The sequence below is a fragment of the Barbus barbus genome (genome assembly GCF_936440315.1).
Source record: "Barbus barbus genome assembly, chromosome: 26".
NCBI lineage: Eukaryota > Metazoa > Chordata > Actinopteri > Cypriniformes > Cyprinidae > Barbus > Barbus barbus.
This window is the reverse complement of record NC_136754.1, coordinates 21,394,230-21,421,529: the sequence shown is the minus strand read 5'-3', so window position 1 is coordinate 21,421,529 and position 27,300 is coordinate 21,394,230. Positions and strand designations below refer to the sequence as shown.

General features: G+C 36.3%; 2 protein-coding genes across 4 annotated transcripts in view; both read left to right on the top strand.

Moving 5' to 3' along the window:
* Window positions 1–12,213, top strand: part of LOC306845851 (cytoskeletal protein Sojo-like) — a 34,449-nt gene extending 22,236 nt beyond the window's left edge. For both annotated transcript variants that reach the window (XM_079378837.1, XM_079378838.1), the window contains exons 20-28: window positions 215–428; window positions 2,400–2,499; window positions 2,578–2,694; window positions 2,768–2,836; window positions 3,402–3,542; window positions 7,296–7,433; window positions 7,509–7,712; window positions 9,519–9,999; window positions 10,804–12,213. In XM_079378837.1, the coding sequence (XP_079234963.1) occupies window positions 215–428; window positions 2,400–2,499; window positions 2,578–2,694; window positions 2,768–2,836; window positions 3,402–3,542; window positions 7,296–7,433; window positions 7,509–7,712; window positions 9,519–9,995 (1,460 nt within the window). In that variant the 3' untranslated portion in view covers window positions 9,996–9,999; window positions 10,804–12,213. The remainder of the gene's footprint in view (window positions 1–214; window positions 429–2,399; window positions 2,500–2,577; window positions 2,695–2,767; window positions 2,837–3,401; window positions 3,543–7,295; window positions 7,434–7,508; window positions 7,713–9,518; window positions 10,000–10,803) is intronic.
* Window positions 12,214–14,373: 2,160 nt separating this feature from the next.
* LOC306846429 (scinderin-like) lies at window positions 14,374–26,953 on the top strand. 2 transcript variants are annotated; one of them, XM_079379812.1, is made up of 17 exons: window positions 14,374–14,947; window positions 16,402–16,587; window positions 18,363–18,517; window positions 18,852–19,013; window positions 19,677–19,826; window positions 20,299–20,388; window positions 20,615–20,747; window positions 21,366–21,454; window positions 21,788–22,003; window positions 22,602–22,735; window positions 22,828–22,918; window positions 23,268–23,438; window positions 23,518–23,692; window positions 23,765–23,880; window positions 23,980–24,057; window positions 24,923–24,983; window positions 25,856–26,953. In XM_079379812.1, the coding sequence occupies exons 2-17, from the start codon at window positions 16,407–16,409 to the stop codon at window positions 26,014–26,016; spliced, it is 2,163 nt and encodes a 720-aa protein (XP_079235938.1). In that variant the 5' UTR covers window positions 14,374–14,947; window positions 16,402–16,406; the 3' UTR covers window positions 26,017–26,953. The 2 variants fall into 2 exon arrangements, with proteins under 2 accessions (XP_079235938.1, XP_079235939.1); XM_079379813.1 differs by lacking the exons at window positions 19,677–19,826; window positions 20,299–20,388 and having other exon boundaries at window positions 14,862–14,947; window positions 18,852–18,896; window positions 20,678–20,747.
* The last annotated feature ends 347 nt before the right edge of the window (window positions 26,954–27,300 follow it).

The window sequence follows — 27,300 nt, the reverse complement described above, 5'->3', positions numbered from 1 at the left end:
TAAGCCTTTATAAAAGTGAGAATTTAAGAATTGTCAACAGACACTGATTGGGGTTTGCAAACCTCACTTTAAGAAAAGCTTACCCAAAGGTGGTTTGAACCTCACAAGGAGATGCCCATGGTCTAGTCTAGTCCAATCTAGTCTACAACTCTGAAGAAGATGAGATGAATAATTTTTAATAATATTCTTATGTTTTCTTGTCTATGTGACTCAGTTATGGACCTTGAAGAGAAGCTCCACCACAGTGAGATGGACAGGAGGAACTCACTGCAGCGGGCGCAGTTGCTGGAGGGACAGTTGCAGGAGGTCCGTGGAGAGCTTGCGGATACCCTGGACCACCTGCAGGAGCTCAGAGACTTGCTGCAGCGGACACAGCTGACGTCAGACCAACAGCAAGCAGCCATCGATAAATTAGCTGCTGAGCTCAGGTGAGCTGCTCCACCACCTTGCTCTGACTGCTGGGAAGCCACAGCAGTCCATCCATTCCTGGATATACAGAATTTCTGAGGTTTCTAACATCCTTACTCATGTTTGGCTGAGGACAACCTAAATTGAGCACTTTGTGTTGTTGTTTATTTGCCTCTGAAAGATATTATGATGGATCTGTAAAGGATCTGTAAATGTTTTGAGAGAACCTTCATACCATATTTTTATGAGATGCACAAAAATATAAATATTTCCTTGTAAATTCCCGCTGATGGTTGCATCCTGGTTTTTCTTTTGTTCTTCTTGATGGACATTAATGGTGGATATGTCTCAGCAGAAACCTGTGAAATCATTCAATTTTCTTTTTATTTCCTAACCCCAATTTCCAAAATTTCATTCATATGTTTTTTTTTTTAATGTATAAATATAGTATATAAACTTTGAAAATACAAACCAAATTATGCTGCTCTAATATAATAATAGTCTAAATCCATTATTTTAATTATAAATATGAGCCTTTATAACTTATATTTATTGTTTTACTTTTAGTAATATGTTATGTATTATAATGTGATGATATAATTTATTGGTTTAGATTAAACTAAAACTAAATGCACTTTTTTTTTTTTTTTTTATAACTTGAGTCTTTGTACAATGAGTGTCCATATATTGATCAATCTGTGTCCCAGTAGTCTACTGGATTTGTAGATTTAAGCAAATGATTATATATATATATATATATATATATATATATATATATATATATATATATATATATATATATATATATATATATATATATATACATACATACATACATACATACATACATACATACATACATACATACATACATACATACATTTAGGGCCAATGAGATTTTTTATTCAGTATTAATAATTGAATACTTGTATTCAGCGATGCATTAAATTGAAAAGTGGCAGTAAAAATGTTTAAAATGTTACACAAGATTTCCATTTCAAATAAATGTTGTTCTTTTGACCTTAGAGACCTCATAAGAAAAGACCTTCAAATACATTAAATATTTAAATTCACCCCAAAATTCAGTGTCTGCTACAACTCCAACACTTGTTCCATTCTTCAGAATGTTGTCAGTTTGATCTAATCATGGTCAAAACAAACACATTCACAACCTCACCCCACCTCAAAAATATACAGTCAAGCGACAGTAGTGTTTCATAACAGGATTTGTCACCATGAATATTAGTTTTGTTGAAATGCGCCACATTTACCCAACCTTCACCCGTTTCTGGGTGGAGTCATTACACAACTACAACAAAAATCATTACAACTACAACAATCAAATGATTTCTTCATAAATATAAGTTTTTATGAAAGTTATAATCGAAGAACATATCCACACAACTCACAACATGTATGATTCTCTTCGTTCATGTACTTTTTTTATCATGCGTTTGTGAACAGTAGTAAGCTATGTTCCCCATGTTACCCACTGGACTCGAAACAGAGCTAAGTGTATTCAGTCACGTTTAATAACATTAGCAGTGGATTGTGGCATCTCTTAATATCGGTTTGTAACAGAGTTGTACCTAGATTTTTTTTTGTACCTAATTGAATAAATTTAAAACCTCAGTCACAGATCTGTACTTTTAGTATTGTGATGTAGCTGGTCACCAGTTAAAAACGAAGTGTGTAATTTCTGCTTTAAATGCAATTGACAAAATAATGACCAGTCTCCCCATCAGCCTATTTGACTGTATCAAATAAATACAGTTAAATAAAATCCCTTCAAGTCAGACAGGATGCTTAAACAAATTCTTATATTTTTGTACATGTCTTTGCATACAAGGATGGGAAAGAAGTATTTAAACCTAGAAAAATTGCACTTATCTTCAGCTTTGTTCTAATCTATTCTAATTCTAATGCAAACAAAAAATGAATGAATGAATTAATAAATAATCAGTTTCTCTATCATTGGATGTGTTTTACAGAGAGAGTCAGAGGGAGCTGGAGGAGAGGAACCATGAGGTGCTGGATCTGGACAGTGCTCTGAAAGAAAGACAGGGGGAGCTACAGCAGAGAACGCAGCTGGTACCACACATAAACATGAACAAGATCTCCATTATCTCCATGTCTCCACTCTACTAAAGCATTGTGTTCTCTCTTGAGTTGGGGCAGCTGGATGTGGCCATTAAAGAGCATAAGCTGGAGATGGAGAAGAATGTGGAGTATTTACAGGAAGCTCTGGAGAAAAGCCAGAAAGAGCTTAGAGAGAAGGACCAGCAGGTGAGTCATTGAGAGTGACCACAGATGAGTTTGTTACTGGACAAATGGTGAGGTCTCATTGCTCTCTGTGCAGGTGCAGTTCTTGATGGGGAGGCTGGAGATGCTGAAGTCACAGATTCAGGTTAAGGAGGACCTGGAGAGGGTACGGCACATGTTTGAACTATAGTGAGGAGAGAGTAGATTTTTTTACCCTGTATTTAATGAGGTAAAGTGTGTAATCTCACACATCCTGTCAAAACATGCCCAGGTCTTTTTTCACCCCAAAATCAAAATAAAACTCTGAAACTTTTCATTTTACATTTACTTAAAGTTTAAGAAGGTGATTTGAGCAAGCAACCCTCTGAAAATTTGAATAATACATTATATGACAAGCAGAAGTAACAGTGTTACAACATTAAACTCTTGCTATACAGAAATTAAACCACACCAACAGGTTGTGTAACACTTATCTTAAAAGGACATTTGTTAGAGTTATTTATTTTTATCTTATTTTGGCACATGGGGGTGCCATGTCATTCTGACAAACAATAGTTTTATCAATCTTAGAGCTAATACATTTTTTTCTCAACATAACCGTGTGCTAGTTATGCATGCTTGCTGTTTGATCTAAAAATTGCTAAAAGAAAAAAACAATTACTGAGTAAGCCTTTCAATTGCGTTGTTTAGTCTCAACTTATATTGTGTGTGTGTGTGTGTGTCTGTGTCAGGATGCTCTTGAACATGGCCAGCAGCTGCGTGTGTATCGTGAGCAACTCCAGAAGACGGTACAGGAGCTACAGGAAGCTCATACACACTGTGAATCTCTGAATAGACGGATAGATGAAGTCATGCAGCAAGCACATCAGAAGGTGAAACGCTTTAGGGTCTCAGTGAGCACTTACATACACATTCTTAAAACAATTATGCTTAAACCAATGTGTGGTCATGTAAACTCATTAAAACAATTTTCTTTAGAGGGGGAAATATATTGTACTCTTTGTATTCTAAAATACATTCCAAAAATGCATTCTTATCTCGTGCAGCTAAAGGAGAAGTGGTGTAGTCGTACAAACTTCAAACATGAGAGGAGACATAAAAAACAATAATACTGATAAGAATGTAGCAAGTTAGCTTAAAAGGGAATTGTATATAAATAATTACAATTAATTATGATTAATTACAATTATTTATATCGTCTGACAGTATTAACTGTAGCAGAATTAAAATGCCATCAACTGATCTGTCCGTCCAGCGAACATTTGGTGCAAGTTCGTATCAACTCTAAGAAAGGATATTTCCTTGGCCACAGGAAATACTTTCCTATTAATGCATTAGAGCATGTAGCGAGGGTCAAAATCGTAAAGAGACAGTTAATTTGCAAGGCAGAACCAGAAACTCGTAATTTGTGCACACAACTTTTATTAACTAAACACTAACGCAAACTAGTCTAACAAACAAACATACATACGTACAATCACTCATACGTGGGGAAAGGGCAAATGAGAGTTGATGGATGAAACCATCAGGAAAACCAGAGAATGCAATTATGGAAAACGTCATTTAACCACCTGAGTAAAACCATCAGCACCATTCATAACGGGGTCTATAACGTATACTAAACCTCTGCTTTGTTTAGTTAAATGTTATGCTTGCATTGCTTGGTTGTGACGAGTGTCCGAAATGCAGTCTCAGATGAAAGTCTTAATGGTTTCAAGGTTTTGGATCCCTGATCACGTTTTTCCGGGTTGAAGAGTGATGAATTCCAAAGATGTTCTGAGGTAGAGATGTTCTTCCAGGTAGAGAGTGGAAAAAGAGCTAAGAAAGAGATCTGCTGAGGTCAGAGGAGCTTTGGTTGAATGGAAAGACAAGGCCGCAAGGCCTGGCACAAAACTTAGTGTTCAGAAGAGTTTTAGCTCACATCTTTCTCATTCTCTTAGGATCTAACAGAACCGCAGACTGCCAGGGCATCCCTTACGTGAGAGCTTTATCTGCTATAGAGGTCACACCTCTGGGCAGTCAGAGAGCCTATGGTGACTTGAGGGAACTTTTGGAGGGAAAGTTTACGAATCTTTGTCTCCATGCATGGTAATTTGCATATGAACTGTATTGGAAGTTGATATACAAACTATTATAGATTCTTAGAACATTTATATGTTGCATAGGTATAGACATATAATATACACTCTCAATTAGATCATCCGAAGACGAATTGATAGAGACCAAACATTGTATAAGTCAGGTAATATTAACTAGGGATGTAACGATTACTGTTTTGACGATAAATCATGATAAAATTCCCCACGGTTAGTATTACCGTTTCATATTTTAATTATCATTAAAACCTTATTCGATTACCACGATTTGAACAACTCACGATAAATAAATACTGTCCGGCATAAAGCAGAGTGTAACAGTCTCACGTGCGCACGGCAGCAGAGTAGTTTCATTCTGAGAGAAAACGGCGGAAAAGCTGGGAGGTTTTAAAAGTGTGCTGAGGGAATTATACAAATGAATATATCAGTGAATTAATTATATGAATGTACCTCTGAAGGATCTGACTGTCTTCTGAAACGATTCGATGGCATTTTGTTTTCATCTCAGCTCCATGTAATACCTAAAGGAAGTGTTCTTAAACACAATACTGCTTTGTTCGCAGAGTTCACGGGAATCAGCTGTAATTCAGCTTTTCCATATAAAGCGCCACCTGCTGTCAGAGAGTGGATTTACAGACACTTATTTACATTCAGCCTGTGTGCAGTTTCTGTCTGGCCAAAAAACGGACTAAATTTGCATGCCCTGCTGTAAGTTTTAACCGGTTGATGAAAAACAAGCTTATGTGGATTCTACACATTTAAACAATTCAGTTAAGCTATATAGAATTATTTATGGAGCAGATAAGTGGATAGAAAGTTGGACTTGTAACCTGAAGGTTGTGGGTTCGAGTCTCAGGTCCAGCAGGGATTGTAGGTGGGGGAGTGAATAACCAACACACTCTCCACCCTCAATACCACGACTGAGGTGAGACCCTTGAGCAAGGCACCAAACCCCCAACTGCTCCCCGGGCGCCGCAGCATTGGCTGCCCTCTGCTCCGGGTGTATGTTCACTACTGTGTGTACACTTGGATGGGTTAAATGCAGAGCACAAATTCTGAGTATGGGTCACCATACATGGCCACACACCCCTCCCCCTCCCCTTCCCCTTATTAATCAATTATCATTTTGACTTAACTCTTTTCTTTAAAGGCTGAAATGTGAGGTTTACCTTTTATATGAAACTTTTTCAAAGCTTTATTTGAACATTTACATTATTTATTTGAACATGCTATTAAACTGGTGTCAGTCAAGTTGTCATTTAAAATCCAGACCTCATTGGTAATGTTATTGTTTTAGTGATTATGCAAACAAAAAGTCATTTTATTTGCTGGTTGTTGATTTTTAAGTATAAAACTTGGTGAAGTGATTTATGTATCGGTACTTTTTGAACATCTCCAGCACATTTTAACAATACCGTGATAATACTGATAACCGTGATAATTTTGGTCACTATAATCGTGATGAGAAATTTTCATACCGTTACATCCCTAGTTCTATCATAAGCATGGATAAAATGGGATACAATACACAAAAACATATACAAGAACAGTAATAATATACACTATGACCTGAAGATATGTTCATTCAAAGAAAGGTTTTTCTATTAATTAATTAGAGAAGAGTCTATTTTTATGGCATAATGCCTTTCCTAGGGGAAAATGAAGTGAGTTTCTCTGCCCGCATTCTTTTGAGCAATAAAACAAGTGTTATCAGATGGGTTGCCATGGAACCAGAGGCCTGTTCTGCCTTTTTTAGGTGTTAGATGCATTTCGGGGGAAGGGTCCACAGACCCTCAAAGTTGGCGTTTTGGTTAGGTGAGGGGGCATAAGAGATTATTTGTTAAATATAACAAATAGTTGTGTGTCTGATTGGTCCAAATGTTACAGAATACTAAACAATATAAAACGTGCTAAGTTCTGATGAGTTGCTGGGTTAATGAACATTATGTTGTCAGTGGTGCGCCAAATGCACTGAAAATTGATTGAAATTAATTGGAATAAAAATGGAATAATGCACAAGCGCTCATAGAGCTCAAGACGAGTGATTTACTCACACTTTAGTGGGTTGAATGAGTCTAACAAGTTTTCCACTGACATTTTGGAATACTTTTTTTAAAATATGTTTTATGTAACATCTGGATAGAATACATACTTATCTTGTAAAAAAGTCTTGTAAACACGGGTTTCTTGCATTGCCTGGTTATTGGTTTGCATGTAAACAGGTAAAACGAGTTATTTTAATAAACTGAATTTGGTAGTTATCAGTGTTTGTGTTGTGGGTATGGTGTGCTCTCAGTTGATGTGACTTTAGAAAAATTAGAGATTTATATTTAAAATTCTGCTATCTCACACCTACAATTTACACTTTGAGTACATGTATGGTGTAACATCAATCTTTGGCTTAGTGGCACGTCAGAACATTGTTTATGAGCAGATCAGTGAAAGTTACCCTTTTAGTTACCTGTGTCTCAGATTCTTGCGTTCACTCAGGGCCTGATGGTCCTTAACCTGTTTGTTGTTTTTCTGTAGGCGAATGAAGCTCATCAGCTGCGAGAAGAGATGTCTGTGATGGAGAAGCGCTCTACACAGGCTGAGGTCAGACTCCAGGCCACCATTGCTACCCTGCAGCAGGAGCTTGAGCAGCAAAGAGAGGAGCACCACAAAGAGGTTTGGAGAAACAGAAAATTTGTCATGGGACAGTTGCGCTGGTTTGCTGGGTCTGACCCTCTCTCTGCCTCCCAGCTTTCAGATCTCCAGCAGACGCGTGGGCAGCTGCTGAAGGTGTCGGATCAGATCTTGCGTAACTCTCAGGAGCAGCGGAGCCAGCGGCTGCAACAGGCCCGAGACCAGCTTGAAGAGGCTAGATCTACCTCTGCTCGCCTACACGCTGAGCTTCACAGCAATGAACAGCTCCTACAGAATGCTAATGAGACCCTGCTTATCAAGGTGCATGACTCACTGGATGGTGTCTTACAAAACCCCTACATACAACAGTTCCATATTATGTTTATATTAAACATCCATACGTTCTCCAAAACCGCTTGCCCAATAGATGCTGGTTCCTATCCCACCATAGTGGGGTCTCATAGTGTCAGAGTTCAGTGTTGTATGGGGTAAAAAGAGGGGAGGGGGGTCAGGGACGGGAGGGAGTTCAGCTTCCTGACAGCCTGATGTATGAAGCTGTCCTTCAGTCTGCTGGTCCTCGCCTGGAGACTCCGCAGTCTCCTCCCTGATGGCAGCAGACTGAAGAAGCTGTGTGTCGGGTGGGTGGGATCACCTGCAATGCGGAGGGCTTTGCGGGTGAGACGGGTGCTGTAAATGTCCTGGAGGGAGGGGAGAGAGACACCAATGATCTTCTCAGCTGCTCTCACTATTCGCTGAAGTGACTTGCGGCAGGATGCGTTGCAAGCGCCATACCACACAGTGATGCAGCTGGTTAGGATGCTCTCGATGGTGCCTCTGTAGAAGGTGCACATGATGGGGGTCGGGGCTCTGGCTCTTCTGAGTTTGCGGAGGAAGTAGAGACGCTGCTGTGCTTTCTTGGCCAGTGCTACAGTGTTGTTAGTCCAGGAGAGGTCCTCTGTGATGTGCACACCCAGGAAAGTGCATGTACAAGCAACAGTGTGGCTGTACAATTTGGATATAATCAAATTTTTAATTTTAGCCGCTTGTTTGTACGGCTGCACACAATGGGCAAAAGTTTTGTAATTTATAATATGACTACTACTACTATTACTACTAATAATAATATACAAATGTTTAAAAATATGCAACATTACTATTGTAATGCTCCTCTATAAAATAAAATGTATTAGTATAATAGAATAGAACAATCTGGTAATACATTTTTATAATATAATAATCAATTAATATAATTATACATGTGATTGATGATAATATAATATATAATATGTATTAATATATATTGTTGTTGTTATTATTATTGTTCTTTTATTTTTCTTAAATAAGAAGTTAACAAAAAAATAATTTACTATTATAAAATTTGTTAAAATAAACAGTATTTATGAAAATAATAATTTTTAATAATAATTTTATAAAAATATATTAATCATTGTCTGCGGTGATGGCCTTGTGTTTAGTGCGCCAATATATAGCGAACTCTGCTCGTGGCGACCCGAGTTCGATTCCTGTCTTGAGGTCCTTTGCCGATCCCACACCCCTCTTCACCCAATGCTTTCCTGCTGTCCTATCAAAAAAAGAAATAAAAGCCCATAAATGTAACTTTAAAATATATATATAATAATCATTCATGCAAATACTACTACTATTTTTATTTTTATTAAAATATTATCATTTAAGGATTGAGTCCAGTTCACACTTGAATCTGATATTGGCCACATTTTTTAAAAATCATTCGAACAGCCAAACAAAATAATTGGATATAAGTAATAAATTGGATTTGATTATTATGTCTTGAAGTGCGAACAACGAATGGGTAGAAATTAAGGAAATGTATAGTATGGAAGAATTTACTCTCATTTTGACACTTAAAAATTATTTATTTTAATATATTGGGAGAAATGGACTGTAAAGTAAACAATAATCAGTGTCTTTGAATCTGTAAACCTACATTTGCCTTAAAAGCCGACTTACCCTTTTTAAAAAAAAAAAAAGTAAATAAACTGTTTAGGTAGACATCTCACTAGGTTGTGAAACAAAGCTAATGTATAAGTTTTAATAATCACTTTTTTGTGAGTTTTTTCCCTCACGCCTTATACTGTGTTTTCTTAGGAGTCAGAGATCACCCGTCTTCAAGTTAAGCTCTCCAGCTTCGAAAGAGCCACAGAACTACACAACATCACACTTTGTCACAAACCCAGCACTCCTCCCCCTCTCTCTCCTCCTCTCAAAGACTCTATTCTTCACGGCTCCCCGCCCCCCTCTCACAAAAACACTTCAGCACGTTCCAGCATCTCCTCCTGGAGGAACACCTTCTCTGACACCTCTGTGGAGCTTGCAGACAGTTTGAAAGCCAGTGTACAGGCTGTAATGCTGCAGCCCCCCTCCCCAGACCAGACCTGGCAGGGTCTGAGCACCCATGAGGCCACCTCCACTACAGACATGTCCTTTAATCCACTCACATACATGCTGGACCGAGAGCAACCAGAAGAACCAGATCTAGACTCTCTATCAGGTATGCTGAGGTTTGTTAACCAGACTCTGGCCCTCCAAGAGCAACAATCCCTCTGTGACACCAGCACCCACTAAACAGGCAAGTACCTTAACTGCATAGAAGCACTTTTATAATATCTAGTGTACACAATGGAGTGGATTTTTAAATGTGTATTACCTTAATATCACTCATATTTAAAAGGATAGTTCAAAAAATATATATATTTTTTAATATTTTTGTCCATAGAATGAAAGTCAATGAGGTCCAATGTTGTTTTGGACCCCAGTGACTTTCATTACATAGATAAAATAGTTGAAACATTCCTTAAAATACACTACTGTTCAAAGGTATGGGGTCCGTGATCTTTTTTAATACTTTAATGCAGCAAAGATGCATTAAGATAATCAAAAATGATAGAAAAGACATTTATAATGGTACAAAAGTTTTCCATTTCAAATAAATGCTACCATTTTGAACTTTTTGACAAAAATAGTAAGCACACAAATGTTTCTTGAGCACCAAATCAGAATATTAGAATGATTTCTGAAGGATTATGTGACAATGAAGACTGGAGTAATGGTTCCACTATAGTTCTGTTAAACAGTTATATTGATTTTATTAAAATATTTAAATAATGAGCATAAGCAGCTTCTTTCAAAAACATCAACACCAACTCTAAATTTCGAATGGTTGTGTATCTTGTTTTTCTAAAAAAAAAAAAAGTAATACGTGTTTAAAACAACACGAGGATGAGTAAATTTTGAGTGAACTTTCATTTATTTTGCTCTTTTGATTTGGGCCTGCAAGCCACCACTTAGCCACCCTAGCAACTGCATAGCAACAAACTAAAAACACTCAAATCACAGTTTTTCTGAAAATCTAAATCTTTTACTTTTCCTGCAGGAACATAATGAGGTGGCCGCTGTACTGTGTCTGTCCTTACAGGAGAACCCATCAACTATTGATATTCCTGAGGTCTTTACAGAATAAATGCACAGAGGTCCAAAACATGCTGATTCATTCATTTTGCCCTGAGTTACTAGGTGATTTTTGTATGAAGCCTAAATGTTACATTTATCCTCAGTTCAGTTGTGAATCAGTTTGGTAGAGCTGTTTGAGCTTGTCCGGTAGCATGATCAAACCTGTCCCAACTGAATTCGAAATCTCCTTTTCGGCTGTGTTTTTGTATGTAGGTATATATTTTAGTTTTACATTTTATAATACTAATTTATACAATTTCTATTGTGAATGAATGATTGATTCTTAATAAATCTTTAGATATTCAGAAACATCTCTTTGCTTTCATGCCAAACTGTCATGTTAAACTTTTCTTGTTTCAGTTTTACACCAAAGTCCTCTATATAGCATGTTAACAAAGTGTGCCATAGTTTAAATTAACTCGAAGTAATATGTGTATTTGCATATGTTTGCACTCATGCTTGTTTACACAGGCCTATTGTTTAACGATACAACAACCATGTGTCATATTTGCTGGGGGTGGAGATGTATTTGCTGCTCAGAGACGGGCTGACAGGTCTATTGTGTCTGTTTTTGTAACCAGTGAGCACTCCGAGAGTCCAGGTGTGTAATTTAACATCATTTTAGGAGGAAGTCGAAAGCTTTATTGCCATTGTGCGGATACAACTAGATTAAATGAAGAACTTGCAATAACGAAACCAGATCTCCTCAGAAGATGTTCCAATTGTTAAGTACTATATGCAAAGGCATGGTAAAAAATATAAAAGAGAACACTAGCAAAGCATTGCTTCTTCTGTTTTCTCTCATTATGCTGAAGAAGACCATTTGCATGCATACAAGAGGCTTTGGTTTGCAGTTAAGAGGATGTGGTGAAAGATTGGCGATTTTTAGAGCAGCACGCTCACGCTATGTGCACGTACAGAGAGCCCTCTTATCTGGAAGCCCCTTATGCCTTAGTTCATTTCTTTAAATATATTGACTAAACATAGCTAGTAAGAAGATTAAAACATTGTTTAAAACATGTATTATAAATGCCTGTATGATTTGGATGTAAAAGACATGAAGGACAGAGTTGGTGCATCTGTCTGCATTAAATGCTGATGTTGTTGCGTGTGGCTTTTAGAGTTCTGTGGTGTTCAGGGCAGAAACCATACTGTTTCAGTCCTTTCAAAGCAGGAACTTCTGGTTTTCTGCCACACGACTCTCATGAAAAAGAACAGCACGTAATTGTATCGAATGTCTACTTGTAGTATACTTCAAATAATTTTTGTTTAAACCGTACCTGCAGATAATTAAATTTTACTGAAATAAAAGGCCACCTAAGTGTACACTTTCAAGACTTGCACTTACACTTATTTCGATGTGCTGACTAACACAGGTAGATGATCAGATAGATCATTTATTTGTCCTCAAGAAGTTCATTTGTTTCCATATTGGGTGCGAATATAACACAAACAGCACAAGACATATCAGCTTATCACAATACAATCAGAACAATCACAAGACATGTTACAAGACAATTAAGACAAAAAAAGGATCACGCAACAAATGCAGGAGTTTAAAGTGTTTTGAAATCACTTGTAGATGCCTAGAGTATGTTGATTGAAGTTTAGATGATTGTCCAACGTAAAGCCAAGGTATCTGAAATGCTCCACCCTTTCAACCGTCTCTCTGTTAATGATACTATTGGAAGGGTGGATGGGTACATACTAAAGCGGAAAGTACTTGATTGTAATTTAACTGTGGAGTGTTATTCAATATTATGTTTAAAGTTAATAAATTTAAATGTTCTAAACTGCAACTTTAACTTAACAAATGTGTTATTACAGCTATATTTTAATGCATCACGTACAAGTCTCAATAGAAATGGCATTAAAGTATATTTTAGTTTTCCATAAATACTTTAAGCAGTACACTTTAACCGTGTTTCTTTTATAAAACCTTATTATTTCTTTTTTCAGTGGGCCAGAAAAGCTCTCTAAAGTTCAGCTATTTGCATTTATTATAAATTTAAGCTTTAATACATTTCTATTTAATTGCAATTACATGCAATTTAAGTTTTAATACATTACATTCAGTTTGCACTTAAGTATATTATTTCTGTAATACTCTTTTTAAAAGTATGTTGAAGTGCTTATTTAAAAGAGTATGTCAGGGGATGTGATCTGATATTTTTACAGTATTTCAGAAAACAGATGTAGAAAAGTTTACTTTGTTCTCTACATGCTCTTTTTGTACACTTCCTCTTATCTATTCCTTTTTTTTATATATAAACAGATCTTGCGATATCTATAACAATTACAACAGAATTTTTACGGCCTCTTCTTACTGGAACATTTGCAATAACTACTAGGCCAAAGCCTGACCATCTGAAGGGCAGATAAATATATACCAGTGTTTCAGTTCCATAGCAGTGTCTTTCTTGTGTCATCAGTGACGGTAACTTGGAAATCTCCTCTCTGCAGCCTTTTGCTCTTTGTTAACTTGACCTTTACAATGGAGAGGTCCCCAATGGCAGCTATGGCAACAGCTTCCATGAGACAGTAAAGGTCTCTGGTGATTCCCTCTCTTTGTTTGACAGTTGACATTGCCACAGCCCCTTTATCTTACATGCATACTTTTGTCACCCACCTTTTTGGGCCGATGTCCACAGCTGCTGTTTTCATAGGCTGAGGAGTCACAGTTATTCCAGCGCTGCAGAGGAGTTTAATCCCAGAAATCCACTGCCTTCGGAGAGCATTATGGCTCACCATCTGTCCGTTGATTATTTAACTTGACAGTTCGGCTTTAACATAAGCTCTGCTTGCAGACAGTTTGTAGTCATGATTATCTGGTAAATATGACTAAATGATGTTACTAAGTTCTAAGCAGAAACAAAGTTCTCATTTCATGTGGTTAACAGTAAAGCTTTCAGATTATATCTCAACCTCCAAAGGTCAGGTTGCAAGTTCCCATTATTGACCAACGTTTTTGTTTGCAAAATAAAAATGAATGTTCAAGTGTCATTAAAAATCGTTCTGTCGAGTGTTTTAGATGCAGGAAGTAAGAAATATGAGACTGTAAATGTCTTTGAGTTGAAATCAAATATCACAAAACACTTTTCAAATGTATAAAATACAATAATGTCCACATGTAATGTAATTTTCAGCTCTTCTCTGAGAGTTTATATCCAATCCCATTTTAAATGGCCATGTCTGCGGGTTAATTGCAAGCACATGTTAATGGGGAGATGTTTCAAGTTTCAAGCCTCTCCACCACAAAAGCAGCATCTGATTCTTATTTTACATTATATGATTTTGCAAGGGCCTTGTCGAGGAGACGTTTTCTTATGCAGTGCTTCCTGTAACAGAAGCTGTAAATGTGTTCACGTTTGCCAACAATGTTTGAGTAAGCTGACAATATTTGTCATTACAATTGCTCTTGTATTGTGTGGTCATCGCTTTCCTGTTGCTACATTAGGCAAACATATACTTGTAACACCCTTGTTCTGTTTGTACAGCTTGAGTTTAATGAAATTAGCCAGTGAAAGCCTTAGAGTTGTTATTTGAAAGTTTGAGTTTTTTTTTGAAGTATTAGAAGAACTGTTTTTATATATAACAGCAATTCGTGACAAATAGGAATGTTGTTACCTGATGTTGAACATACGGAGAAACTTTGGCTGACATAAAACAGTTCATATTGTATATAATTTAGCTTTGTTGCAAATGGGGAAAAACAGGCCCTGGAAAGCTGTTTCAGTAAATGGCAGTGATGAATGAAATACTACAATAAAATGACAATTTATGTCACTTTTAGAATCACATATTAAGCCAAAGATGCGGAGGCTGTGTCAAAACCGAGTGAGTTGTTTGTTTTACGCGTCTAAAGCCCAAAAATGTTGTATAGGTGTCTGCTGAGATGAGGCTTTGAGACAACTGTATTGAACGATCACACACACACACACACACACACACGCACGCACGCGCTCTACAGACACTCCCTCCAGTTAAATCGCGGATTCGGTAAAGAAAGCCTGCAACACATCACTTTTTCTCGTGCACTGACAGCTTTCTACATCTGCCACAATCTCGTAAGTTGTTTTCGATATATTCATTTTACATCATATCGCTTTTGAAATTCACTGGCTGCAGAATGAAAACTAAACGAATGAAGTGTGCTTTACTGTCCTCAAGTAACCATAAATAGTAGCGTATAAATGTTACTCTGCTCACATGGTAACGCAGAGTATGCTAAATATTTGTTATCCAGATGAGAAAGTGGTTTAATCCACCTTCATAAGACAAAGTCCAACTTTGCTTTCCGTACTAAAGTTCTAGCACAGTGATTAATTTATTCTCAGAAAAGTGACAGGCTTTGAATGCAGTACAGCAGTGAAGGAAGGACATGAACATTTGTAGTTATGTAAAATCTGAAATGCATGTCCTTGCTACTTTTATGCATATGCAGCTGTGCAGTTACATTTGATCGCTTTTGGTTATAGGAACAATTTTGTCTATATACTGCTATATAGACTTTTATACGTTATACATTGTATATAATGTTTTTTAATAAATACTTTTTGTGTACATTTTAAAGTTTCTTGAGCACCAAATCAGCTTATTAGAATAATTTCTGAAGGATCATGTGACACTTGAGACTAGAATAATGAAAATGCAGCTTTGCCATCGCATCAATAAATTACACATTATAATATTTAGCAATATTACTGTTTTTACTGTATTTTGATCAAATAAATGCACCCTTGATGAGCATAAGACTTCTTTCGAAAAACAATCAAGAAATTGTATATATAACCAGTGCATTACATCACAGCAGCAGAGCATCTTTGCCTGTTAATTTGATAACTGAAACAGGTTGAACTAATAATATAATGACAGTCTATTAAAGTTACTCAAAGAGCCATTTACATCTGCTGCAGGAAATATGTAAATATATACATTTGCATGGATTGGATTTTGTGCTTTAAAGCCGTGTCCTATATGTATAATATCTCAGATGGAGAATGACAACAAATGACTGCTTAACATTAACATGACTGATGAATGCAGAATGTATGCTTTCCTGTTTACTATATAAAAAGCATAAGACCATGTTAAATGTTTAGATTAGTTTCTGAGGTAGCACGTAAGCCAAGTTTATCACCATGATCATGTGTTTCTCTTTCTTATCAGCTGTGTTGTAGTCAACACCATGATGATTACTAAGATCCTCTCTTTAAAGTCTTATCTATTCCGTCACAGAGGCAGAGAGGTGTGATGTATGGTGCATTGCATTTGCATCTGAGTTTTTGCATGTGAGTAAATGGTGCAGATAGTCCCCATGCTGTGCCAGACTGTGGGTTTTATGGCAGCCAGTGATTCAGAATCCCAGACATCAGAATAGTCATTCTCGGAGGAACAGATACTTCTTATTTCTCTAAAGCATATTTCTCTTCTCTATTGCTGTGCAACTAGACATTTTTCCCAGTATGATGTAATGCCCTGAAAAGACAATCAAACCTTTTATCTTCTGCATCCTCCTCAGTCACTATGGTGTCCCATAAGGAGTTTGACACTGCAGGGAAAGCTCCTGGTCTGCAGATATGGCGCATTGAGAACATGGACCTGAAGCCAGTGCCTAAGACTCTCTATGGCAACTTCTATACGGGTGACGCCTACCTTCTGCTGTACACCACCAGTGCACCCTCGTATTATATACACATGTGGATGGGTAAGTGACACACCTAGAGGTCTGAATAGAATAGAAGCATTTTACCTATGGATGTACAATAATATGAATATATCTTTTCACACATGGTGACCCACATATGTTTTACATTTGCTTTATTTAGATGAGGAAGGATGTGGCGTGTCTGTTTTTTCAGTTTCATGTCATTTCATTTTTAATGCTGCTCTTCCCATAAGAGAGTGCTGGGTTGCTTTGTTTAGCTTTTGAGAAATTAGTTACTGTAAATACTTGTCATGAGCTTTCTCACCACGATTAGCTCACAGATAATATAAAGAATTATGAAAGTGCACCTATTTTGTGCTAATAACTTATGACAGTCCCTCCTACCCCTAAAGGAAAGTTCATTTGATCGAGTACAGATGGCATACTGCAGAAGGGTAGTCACTTAAAGGGCATTTAGTCAGCACCAAAGACTACAGCATGCCTTCACTTGTTTGTGTGGCAGTGCATCAACCGTTGGCTCTCAGCCCACTTAGGTTTATGTGGTCTTCTGTTTAATTCTAGAGACTGATCAGTGAGATGTTGTTTTTGTTCCACCCAGTGGTTTAAACTTACTCATTTTGCTCGCAGACATGCTCCAACCGATAGTAGTTCTAAGACATTTGAATGGAGCTGTAGTGTGAGAAGACAAGGTTTATTTGAGGACACAGAGTGGAAAATCTCATAATTTGCTCCATGTGGCCTCTTTTGGGGTTTTTATTTGGTTCTTATTTTGCTAAAGACAGATCCACTGCTAGTGCTGCTTGGCAAGCAAGGTCCGTTTGAGTGTTCCTGTAAGTTGTAGGACATTGTTTTTTCACTAACAGAAGCATGTTTTCACTGTCTTTTGTATGCTGCTTTTGGGTAAAAGTTGTATGTGTCCATAATAAAGATGCAATACATACGCAATACATTTTTGAGAGAAATCAATTTAATGACTCAGTAAAAAAAAAAAAAAAAAAAAAAAAAATATATATATATATATATATATATATATATATATATATATATATATATATATATATATATATATATATATATATATATATATATATATATAATTTTTTTTTTTTTTTCATTACTCATCGAATACAGAGGAGAAGAGCTGCATCGTGATATTTTACAACCTAAGCCAACATTTACTTGTCAAAAAGGAACCAAATGATTTTATATTGCAAGAGACTTACTGACTTTACTGACATAAGTTTCTGTTAACTATAACTATTTAAAAAGGATTTAACTCAAATAAAATTGAATAGAATATAAATATTATATAAAACACTTAAAAGGAAACTAATTTATTCATTTAAAGTTAATGAATTTATTTAAATTAAAGCTAAATATAAATATAAAAAAATGACAAAAGCACAAAAAATGACTAAAGCTAAAATTTAATGAAAATTAAAATAATTTCAAATATAAATAAAAATAGTATATAAATAATATTAAATAGCACTGTGATACCTGAGGGCCTTCAGGGTTCCTCTCTATGATATTAGATGTTGGCAGACAAAAGTGTTTTCAATATTTAATACAATTGTTTTTATTAGTATTAAATATATTACAGGCTATTTGAGGTTTTATTTTTTAAATATTTAATTCTTTTAATGAGTTTTTTTATTCATCAAAAAATATCAAAATAAATTTTAATACAGACAGAACATGCTCATCATTTAACACATCAGCAAATGTCTGAATTGCTTTTATTTTTTGAAAATATATCAAAAAGATAGCACAAACAAGCAACTCTTTTCCTGTGATCATTTCCCCTGCTCCAGGGAATGAGTGTTCTCAAGATGAAAGTGGAGCTGCAGCTATCTTCTCCACACAGCTGGATGACTTTCTTGGGGGTGGTCCGGTTCAGTTCCGTGAGGTCCAAAACAATGAGTCGCTCACCTTCCTGGGCTACTTCAAGTCTGGCATCAAGTATAAGGTAAAGTCACCTTTGCTTTGTAATGAAAATTACCCTTCTTAGAAGCAGAGTTTATCATTAACTTGCAGTGAGAATGCAAAAGTAGTCTTCCTGCTGGGTTTACGGTGTAGAAGTATCAGAGTAGAATCAATTATGGCTCTAAAACATTCATTACTGTTTAGTCATGCCACATTCTTTGCATTAAATTCAGCAATTTGCTTAGCTCAGTACGTTTGCATGGCTATTTGAGAAGCACTCTGCTGTGTGGTTTGCATTTAGTTTTTTACTTTTAATTTTGGCCACTATCCCAGTATCATTTTATGGAATGAGTCAACTGTCTTTCCTGACTCCTCAGCAAGGTGGGGTTGCATCTGGCTTTCATCACGTGTTGACTAATGAAGTAGATGTGAAGCGTCTCCTGCACATCAAGGGCAGGAGGGCCATCAGAGCCACTGAGGTGGACCTGTCCTGGAGAAGTTTCAACAAAGGAGACTGCTTTATCGTAGACTTAGGGAAGGTATAAATAACTGAAGCCAATAGGACACATTTGAATATCTTAAAATGTACTAAAATATTTTACTATTATATTTTAAATATACACTACAGTTCAAAAATTGGGAGTCAGTATGATTTGATGTTTTTGAAAGAACTCTTTTGCTCACTGTAAATATTTCACTGTTATTACAATTTAAAATAGTATTTATTTTCTTTTTCAGTATATTTTGTATATACTGAAAAATAAGTATATTTTGAAATGTAATTTATTTCTGTGATGGCAAGCTGAATTTTCAGTATCCATTACTCCAGTCACATGATCTTTCAGAAATCATTCTAATATTCTGATCTGCTTCTTAAGAAACATTTCTTATTATTGTCAATGTTGAAAACAGTTGTGCTGCTTAATATTTTTGTGAAAAATAAGTGATATATTTTTTAAAGATTTCTATAATGGAAATAAATTTCCAAAGAAGTAATATTCATTATTTGGAACATTATTAAGCATATTTAACATCAGTTTTTACCAGTTTAATTCAATGTAATTCATCCTTACTGAATAAAAGTACTACTTTCTTGATTTCTCTCCTTTTGTTCTTCAAAATAAAATCTTACTGACCCCAGACTTTTGAATGGTAGTGTACATTTGAGTCATTTTAAAGACACTTTTCCCATTTTCCGTCAGGACATTTATCAGTGGTGTGGCAGTGACTGCAATCGTTTTGAACGTCTGAAGGCCTCCCAGCTGGCCATTGATATCCGGGACAATGAGAGGAACGGCAGGGCCAAGCTGATCATGGTGGAAGATGGGGCTGAACCAGACGCTCTGACTAAAGTGAGTGAAAGATTTAAACTCGACTTTTCCTGTTACAATTCCCGCTCAACCAACATCTGAATTACTCAACAATGTGGGTAGACATCAATTATTTCTTTATGTTTGCTGGTTAAGTGCGAAATGTTAAAGCTGACACTAAATGCCTGTTTTTATAAAATGACATACAGCGTTACATTTTCAGGGATGCTGGATAACCACCACACATTTCAGAATGGATACCATCAAGCAGACCTGATGCAAAATTTGGCACAATGGCTTGCTTGTTTGTGTTCTGTGTGTTGTGTTGTGTTAATGAGAAAGCATCCATCATGCGTTTAATGAGAGGGGATGAGTTTTGCATGCAAAATATTCCGTCCGCTATCAGGTCATTCAGCACAGGGTTCGATGTTTGGTACACTTGGCATCAGATAAGTGTTTGAAATAAAGCCCTGCTGTTCCCATATGGGCTTTAATCCTGTATTTCCTCTCGCAGGTTCTTGGGCCCAAATCCAGCATCGCCCCAGCAACTCCTGACGATGAGGAAGTGGAAACCTCCAACAAGAAGAAGGCAGCATTGTACATGGTAGTAAAGACTATTATCTCTACTTATATTTTAGCTCAGTTCTGAATATTTACCATCTTAATTATTTATGTGGACTGTTGTACATTAAAACACTGTCTACATAATTCACACATGGACAAAACATTGTTTCTCTCATTATCTTTTTTCTTAAGCTCTCGACACCTTTATTTATCTATCTTTAATTCATGTCTGATTGCTCTCCTGTGGTTTATCATTGTTATTGTAGATTTCAGATGCCTCTGGCTCCATGAAAACATCTGTTGTGGCCCAGACTAGCCCGTTCAAGCAGGAGATGCTCTCCCTAGATGAGTGCTATATCCTGGACAATGGAGTTGATAAGAATGTGTTTGTTTGGAAAGGTGTGTCTCAATGTGCATGAGTTGTTAACTTTAAAATCAACATTACAAAAGTGTATCCTATTTTCTTTCCTAACACACATTCCTGCTCTTATTGTGCAAAGTTCATTGGTGCACATTATTCCAAAGAATTTCCAAAGTTCCAAACCTGCATTTCTTACTTTCTTTTGTGGAATACAAAAAAAAGTTTTAAAGAATTTTGGTAACCAAACCAAAGAATGTTTCTTGTCCCGCATTGACTTCCATAACATGGACATAAAATACTAAAAAGTCGATGGGACACAAAACTGTTTGGGTACCAAAATATCTTCTTTTCAGTTCCACAGAAACAGATAGTAATGACACTATTTTCATTTTTGGGTGGCCTATTTCCTTAAATTCATATTATTCAATAGCCAATTGTATGAATTTGTTTAGAAAATGAATCTGCCCTATATCTGCTCTTGTATCTCTTATATCTTATTATAGAGATGTCAGACTGATTCCATCTTTGTATTTTTTCATAGCGCTAACAAACAACACAGCATGACTAGTGGCCCTTTGTTTAAATGCACCACATATTTTTCATAAAAATGAAAGAGCTTCATTTATCATATGCCTCTCTCTTCCCTTTGCCAACAGGACCAAATGCAAACACATCTGAACGCAAAGCAGCTATGAAAACAGCAGAGCAGTTCATCAAAGAGAAGAACTACTCTAGTAAAACACAGGTACATACATAATGAAGATTTTAAACACGCATAATATTGACAATCAAAGAAATGGATCCATTGCTTATCAATTTATTCTTGTAATTGAGTTTTTACTATTTATATATTATGGTTTGTAGACATCTACATTTAGAAGCAACGTAAACGATTATAAAAAAAGGTTTTATATATATGTATATTTATATTAGGTATATTTATGCACTTACTGATTTCATATAATATCTTACATAAAATATGACTGAAGATATGTTTTCTGCATTCTTCATTGTTTGTATAAATGAACAACTAATGGCACATTTACTGAAACAGTACCTTCAATACTTGATGCTGTAGATCCAGGTGTTGCCTGCAGGGGGCGAGACCACCCTGTTCAAGCAGTTCTTCTCTAACTGGAAGGACAAGGACCAAACCACTGGTCCTACCAAGGCCTACACCATTGGCAAAATAGCCCATGTGGAGCAGATTCCTTTCGATGCCTCCAGCCTCCATAACAACAAGGCCATGGCAGCCCAGCACAACATGGTTGATGATGGTTCTGGAAAAGTCCATGTAAATTTCATTTTGGTCATCAAAATAAACTCTTTCACTGAGACATTGGGGATAGAAAGTTTTACCTTTTTTTAATCTTAAAGGTTTAATCTTAAAGGTCTTTTGAGCTTTCTGTTCATGAGAGAATTCATTCTGAATCCTGAGAAAATGTAACTTGTAGTTTTGATCGTGTGTGTGTGTATATATATATATATATATATATATATATATGTATATGTATATGTATATATATATATATATATATATATATATATATATATATATATATATATATATATATAATTATTTAATTTTTTACTGTAGTTTTGATCTTTTGATCTTAAAATATCTTGCGGGCCCCAGAAGTTGATAAACATGATTTAGGTCTACTATAATTCAAAATAGTAATGTAGTAATTCTAGCAAAATTCTAGCAAATAAAGTGGCTACCCAGCCTTTATATATATATACACACACATATATATATACACACACACACACACACTGGGTGGCCACTTTATACATTATGTTTCAGCTGCTTACTTGCATTCAGTGCATATACGTATAAAGGGGAGATCAAGTAAGGAAATGTCATTAACACTCACGTTTGTCTAAATCAGATCTGGCGTGTGGAGGGAGGGGAGCGTGTCCCAGTGGATCCCTCTACTTACGGGCAGTTTTTTGGGGGAGACTGTTACCTGATCCTCTACAGTTATAAACAGGGAAGTAGGGAGCAGCATATCATCTACACCTGGTCAGTTCAAATGTGTTTATAGTATATTATCTATGTTTTTTGTTTCATATGAACCAAGTTTCATTATATTTCATGCATGTGATGTGTTACAGGCAGGGCCTGAAGTGCACTCAGGATGAGCTGGCAGCTTCTGCCTTCCTTACGGTCCAGCTGGATGACTCCATGGGAGGAGCTCCAGTTCAGGTGAGACTAATCAGTTTTGAGAAATGCTTTTTGAAAACAGGGTTAGTATGCTGTTACTGACAAACTTATAGGGTACAGGTTTGGGTTGTATGTTTTTACATTAAGTGTACAATTCTTTATGATTTCCCAATCTTGTATGAATTATTACATGTTTACATGCCACTTGGGTTCGGCAAGCCTATAAAATCCAAGAAAGCCAAAAATTAGCTGTATTTCTGAAGGTAACCACCAGCGTGTGATCTTGATCAGAAGAGCCATTAAATTAACGTAGTTTGTCTGTTATGACTTTTATCAATTGTATTCACATGTACTATCATTAAAATTATTTTATCCACCTCAAATTGCTCAGGTGCGAGTGACACAGGGTCAAGAACCTCCCCATCTGATGAGTCTGTTTAAGGGCAAACCTATGATCATCCATAGTGGAGGCACGTCCCGCAAGGACGGCCAGACCAAGACCGCCAGCACGCGCCTCTTCCACATCCGACAGAGCTCCTCTAGAGCCACACGCGCTGTTGAGGTCAGTCACAGTCTGAATACTGTTGTGCATAGAGTATAGTGTAATGTTTCTCATGAATCACCTATAACTTTCATTGTAGGTTGAGCCATCTGCATCCAACTTAAACACCAATGACGTATTTGTGCTAAAGTCGTCAGATTGTGTGTTTGTGTGGAAAGGCGCAGGTGCCAGCGATGAAGAAACGGTCGCTGCAAAGTATGTTGTAAGTGTGCTGGGAGGACAATCCACTGATATGGCTGAGGGTAAAGAACCAGGTGAGTTTCTGTCATGTTTTTTTTTTTATTATGTATTATAAGAACTGCTTTCTTACATAGCTCTCTCCTCAGCTGGATTCTGGTCGGCTCTGGGTGGAAAGAAGGAGTACCAGACATCTTCAACTCTGCGAAATATGGTCAAACCACCACGTCTGTTCGGCTGCTCCAATAAGACAGGCCGGCTAATGGTAAGTGAGAGTCACAGAATCACACAGGCAGGCTGAAGGACAGCTGCGGTTTATAAATATGGTGATGTCATGGATCATATGTCTTGTTCTTCTTCTCAGGTTGAGGAAGTTCCTGGAGACTTCACTCAGTCAGACTTGGCTACCGATGATGTCATGTTGCTTGACACCTGGGATCAGGTGAGTTGATGCACAGTATGTAGTCCACATGAATATAGTTCAGAGCAGTGGTTCTCAACCTGGGGGTCTCAGCACACTTCTAACGGGGCTTCGTGATGACTAATTTGTTTCCCAGATCTAACATGTTCCCTCATTTTTATTTATTATTTATAAATAATATAATAAATGTATGAATTTGTAGATCTGGAAAAGTCATAGAAAATAATAAAATCTTGAAAAGTAATGGAAATATTTTTAATAAATACACATTTTTGTCTAGTTTCATTTTATAAGTAGAAATGGTCATATTTGTAAGTAAAAAATATTTGTTTAAAGCCTTATACCGAAAACACAAATGTGGAAAAGTGGAAATTAATGCTAATATAATTTTAATATTATTATTGTAATTAATTTATTTAATTGTTTTACTATATTAATAACATTTATGTTGAAAGGTTTGAAAACAAGCAGCTTTGTCATTACATCAGAAGTACCAAAAATATCTTATCTTAGACTATGAGGGCCCTTGGAGTCAAAAAGGTTAAGAACCACTGGTTTAGACTGTAGCTGTGTCCCAATTCAGGGGTTGCATTCTTAGGCCACACCTTTAAAGTCTGTAAGGTCAAACAGTCCATTAATCAAATTTCCATCTTGGGATAGCCTGGGCTGCGAAGGATCCATTTATTGTATCCTTTGTGTCCTGGGAAATGAAGGGCACATTTCGAGTCTTGAAATGGGACAGCTTTTGTTGTGCCACAGTGATGCATTCGGTCTTGGAAAGCAGCCTTCGATGGATGCAGCCTCTGAATTGGGACAGAGATTGTATCAGCTAGTACATGTATATAGTTAATGGGCTGTAATGCTGAAGAACTGCCGCTCTTTCTAGATCTTCCTTTGGATTGGTAAAGAAGCCAATGAGGTTGAAAAAACTGAGTCACCAAAAATAGGTGAGTGACATGTTTACTAAATCATTTTTTCATGATGAAACATTGAATTTTAAGTTTTCTGTCTTTCCTTGAGTTGCATCACTCACATTATCCTCCATTATCCTAAATCCAATACATTTACCAGTCCTGGATGCTGATTGGTCAATACAGAATTTCAGTCATGTACCATACTCAATATAGTAACATTATGTTCTGTTAATTAAGTGCTACTGGAATGAGTTCTAAAACTTGGAGACAAGTTGGTATTTTGAACTTCCAGTTCAGTCGTCCTGAAGCCATTGGATTTTTTAAACAGGATTTTGGTTAACACAAGCTTAAGATATTTTTCCATTTTTATTCTATGGCAGTAATACCCCACTCCCACTGATTTTTAAAGCTTTTATTGTCGTGAAAAAGGCGGTTGGTAACACGTGGCTAAATGGGACAAGAGAGCTTGTCTGGGACCTTAAACTTCGTCACACCCAACAAATAAACTTCTCTTCTCAGAAGTCTGCTTTTATAGCCTCGTTTTCACACTCTTGCAAACGATTCTAACTCAGACTTTCTAAGTTATAGATTTTAAGTTAAGATCAAAAGAGTTGTCAGAAGCTTAATGGTAGTGACATTTAAGTCATAGTTTGTTTATATCCTAACTTTAGCTTTTTGCTCCTGGCGATTGGATTTAGGCTTCAAAATTCATCAAATTTGTTGATGAGGAAAATGTATAAGAATCACAGAGCTTATTTTCTGCAATAATCCAAAAGCCAATGGAAATTTTGTTTATGAGGGAAACAGGATAAATCGAACTTGAAGGTTGACCAACAAAAATATGGCATTCCTATAGCACTATATATTCTGTATACTCTTTAACTGAGTATGTTCTTTGTCTGTAGCTAAGGACTATGTGGACTCTGATCCTTCTGGACGTCGTGGACTTCCCATCACAACCATAAAGCAGGGGGCTGAGCCCCCGACCTTCACAGGCTGGTTCCAGGCCTGGGACCCACATATGTGGGAGACTGACCCTCTGGAGAGAATCCGAGCTCGTTTTTAAAACCAAATCTGTTCCCTCTTCTTTTCTTTATATAAGCACTTCTTGTTACTGTGCAATAAATTGCAACTTTCCAGGGTTTTAAACAATCTAAAGATAGGTGAAATGCCCATCTTGCTTATTTTTTTTATTTTTTATTTATGGTTAACAATGTTGGCCGTTATGCAATTGGTAACTTGGACTGTAACTAGTTTTAGTTACAGATGCCATTGTAGAAATAATTCATTTATTCAGTAAGCAAAAGAGTCAAATAATAGGTGAGTTACTGAAATAAAGTCAGTAGTATTTGGCTAGTCATGTGATCTTAACATGTCTGCCCTCATGATTCAACCCCACTCCATGTAAAATAAAATTGTAAAAGTGTTTTTTTTATTATCTCATGATCATTTTAACCATAACCAAAAGTACTGTTTTAATTAGGAAAATGTAATTGTTAAAACTGAAAGATTTCACATTACAGATCCATAGTTTTGTTGAACCTACTCCAGTAAAATGGATTTTGGGAATGTTTTGCTGTGTTCAACCAGAACCAGCTGTCATAATAGAAGAAATCTACCGAAATGATTAGCACTCATAATAATGGTGTGAGGCTTTAGGTATTGTTACCCTGTTACCCTTGTTTTTTTTTTGGTCTTTTGGCTTTTCATTTCTGCCATTATGGCATCCAAACATGTTAACATTTTAAAATATGTGGTACTATGATGTTATGTTGGACTTTAATAAAATGAGATTTTGAGAAAGTGAAATTATATATGTATATTTACTGTATTTAGCCTACTATTGTTTTTTTGTTTAGTAGTGAACACACCAATTCTACATTTTTATAATAATAACATAACAACTATTCAAAAGTTAATGGTCAGTACTTTTTTCTTTAAAAAAAAACATTAAATTACTGATTTCATTCGGGAAGAACACATTAAATTCAATTAAAAGTGAGAGTAAAGACTTATTCAAATGATTTCTGAGAGATAATGTGACCGTGAAGACTATCTTATCTGTTGTACACCTCCTCAGTTAGACTTTAAACGGGATCACTGGGATTGAATCGTGGGTGTTGTTCACTAGATCACACAACACCCCTGTTCTCTTTTGCTTTGTAGCTACCTGCTTTCTCTAGACAACCTAGTATCTCTAGAATGCCACATTTATCCCAAACCAAGCGTGTCTTTGACATCACAATCATGATATGATGCACATTCAGGTTTTAAATGAATTTCTACAGCAGCTATTTTTATTTTATCTTTCAAAGAATCAGCTGAGAGTATGTGTATGATGACTCTCCTG

Bases quoted from the DNA above. Each gene is read 5' to 3' on its own strand.
- LOC306846429 (XM_079379812.1), top strand. From the start codon at position 16,407: ATGGTGTCCCATAAGGAGTTTGACACTGCAGGGAAAGCTCCTGGTCTG. The intron at 19,014-19,676 runs GTATAAATAACT...ATTTTCCGTCAG, and splicing joins TTATCGTAGACTTAGGGAAG to GACATTTATCAGTGGTGTGG. The intron at 21,455-21,787 runs GTACATACATAA...TTGATGCTGTAG, and splicing joins ACTACTCTAGTAAAACACAG to ATCCAGGTGTTGCCTGCAGG.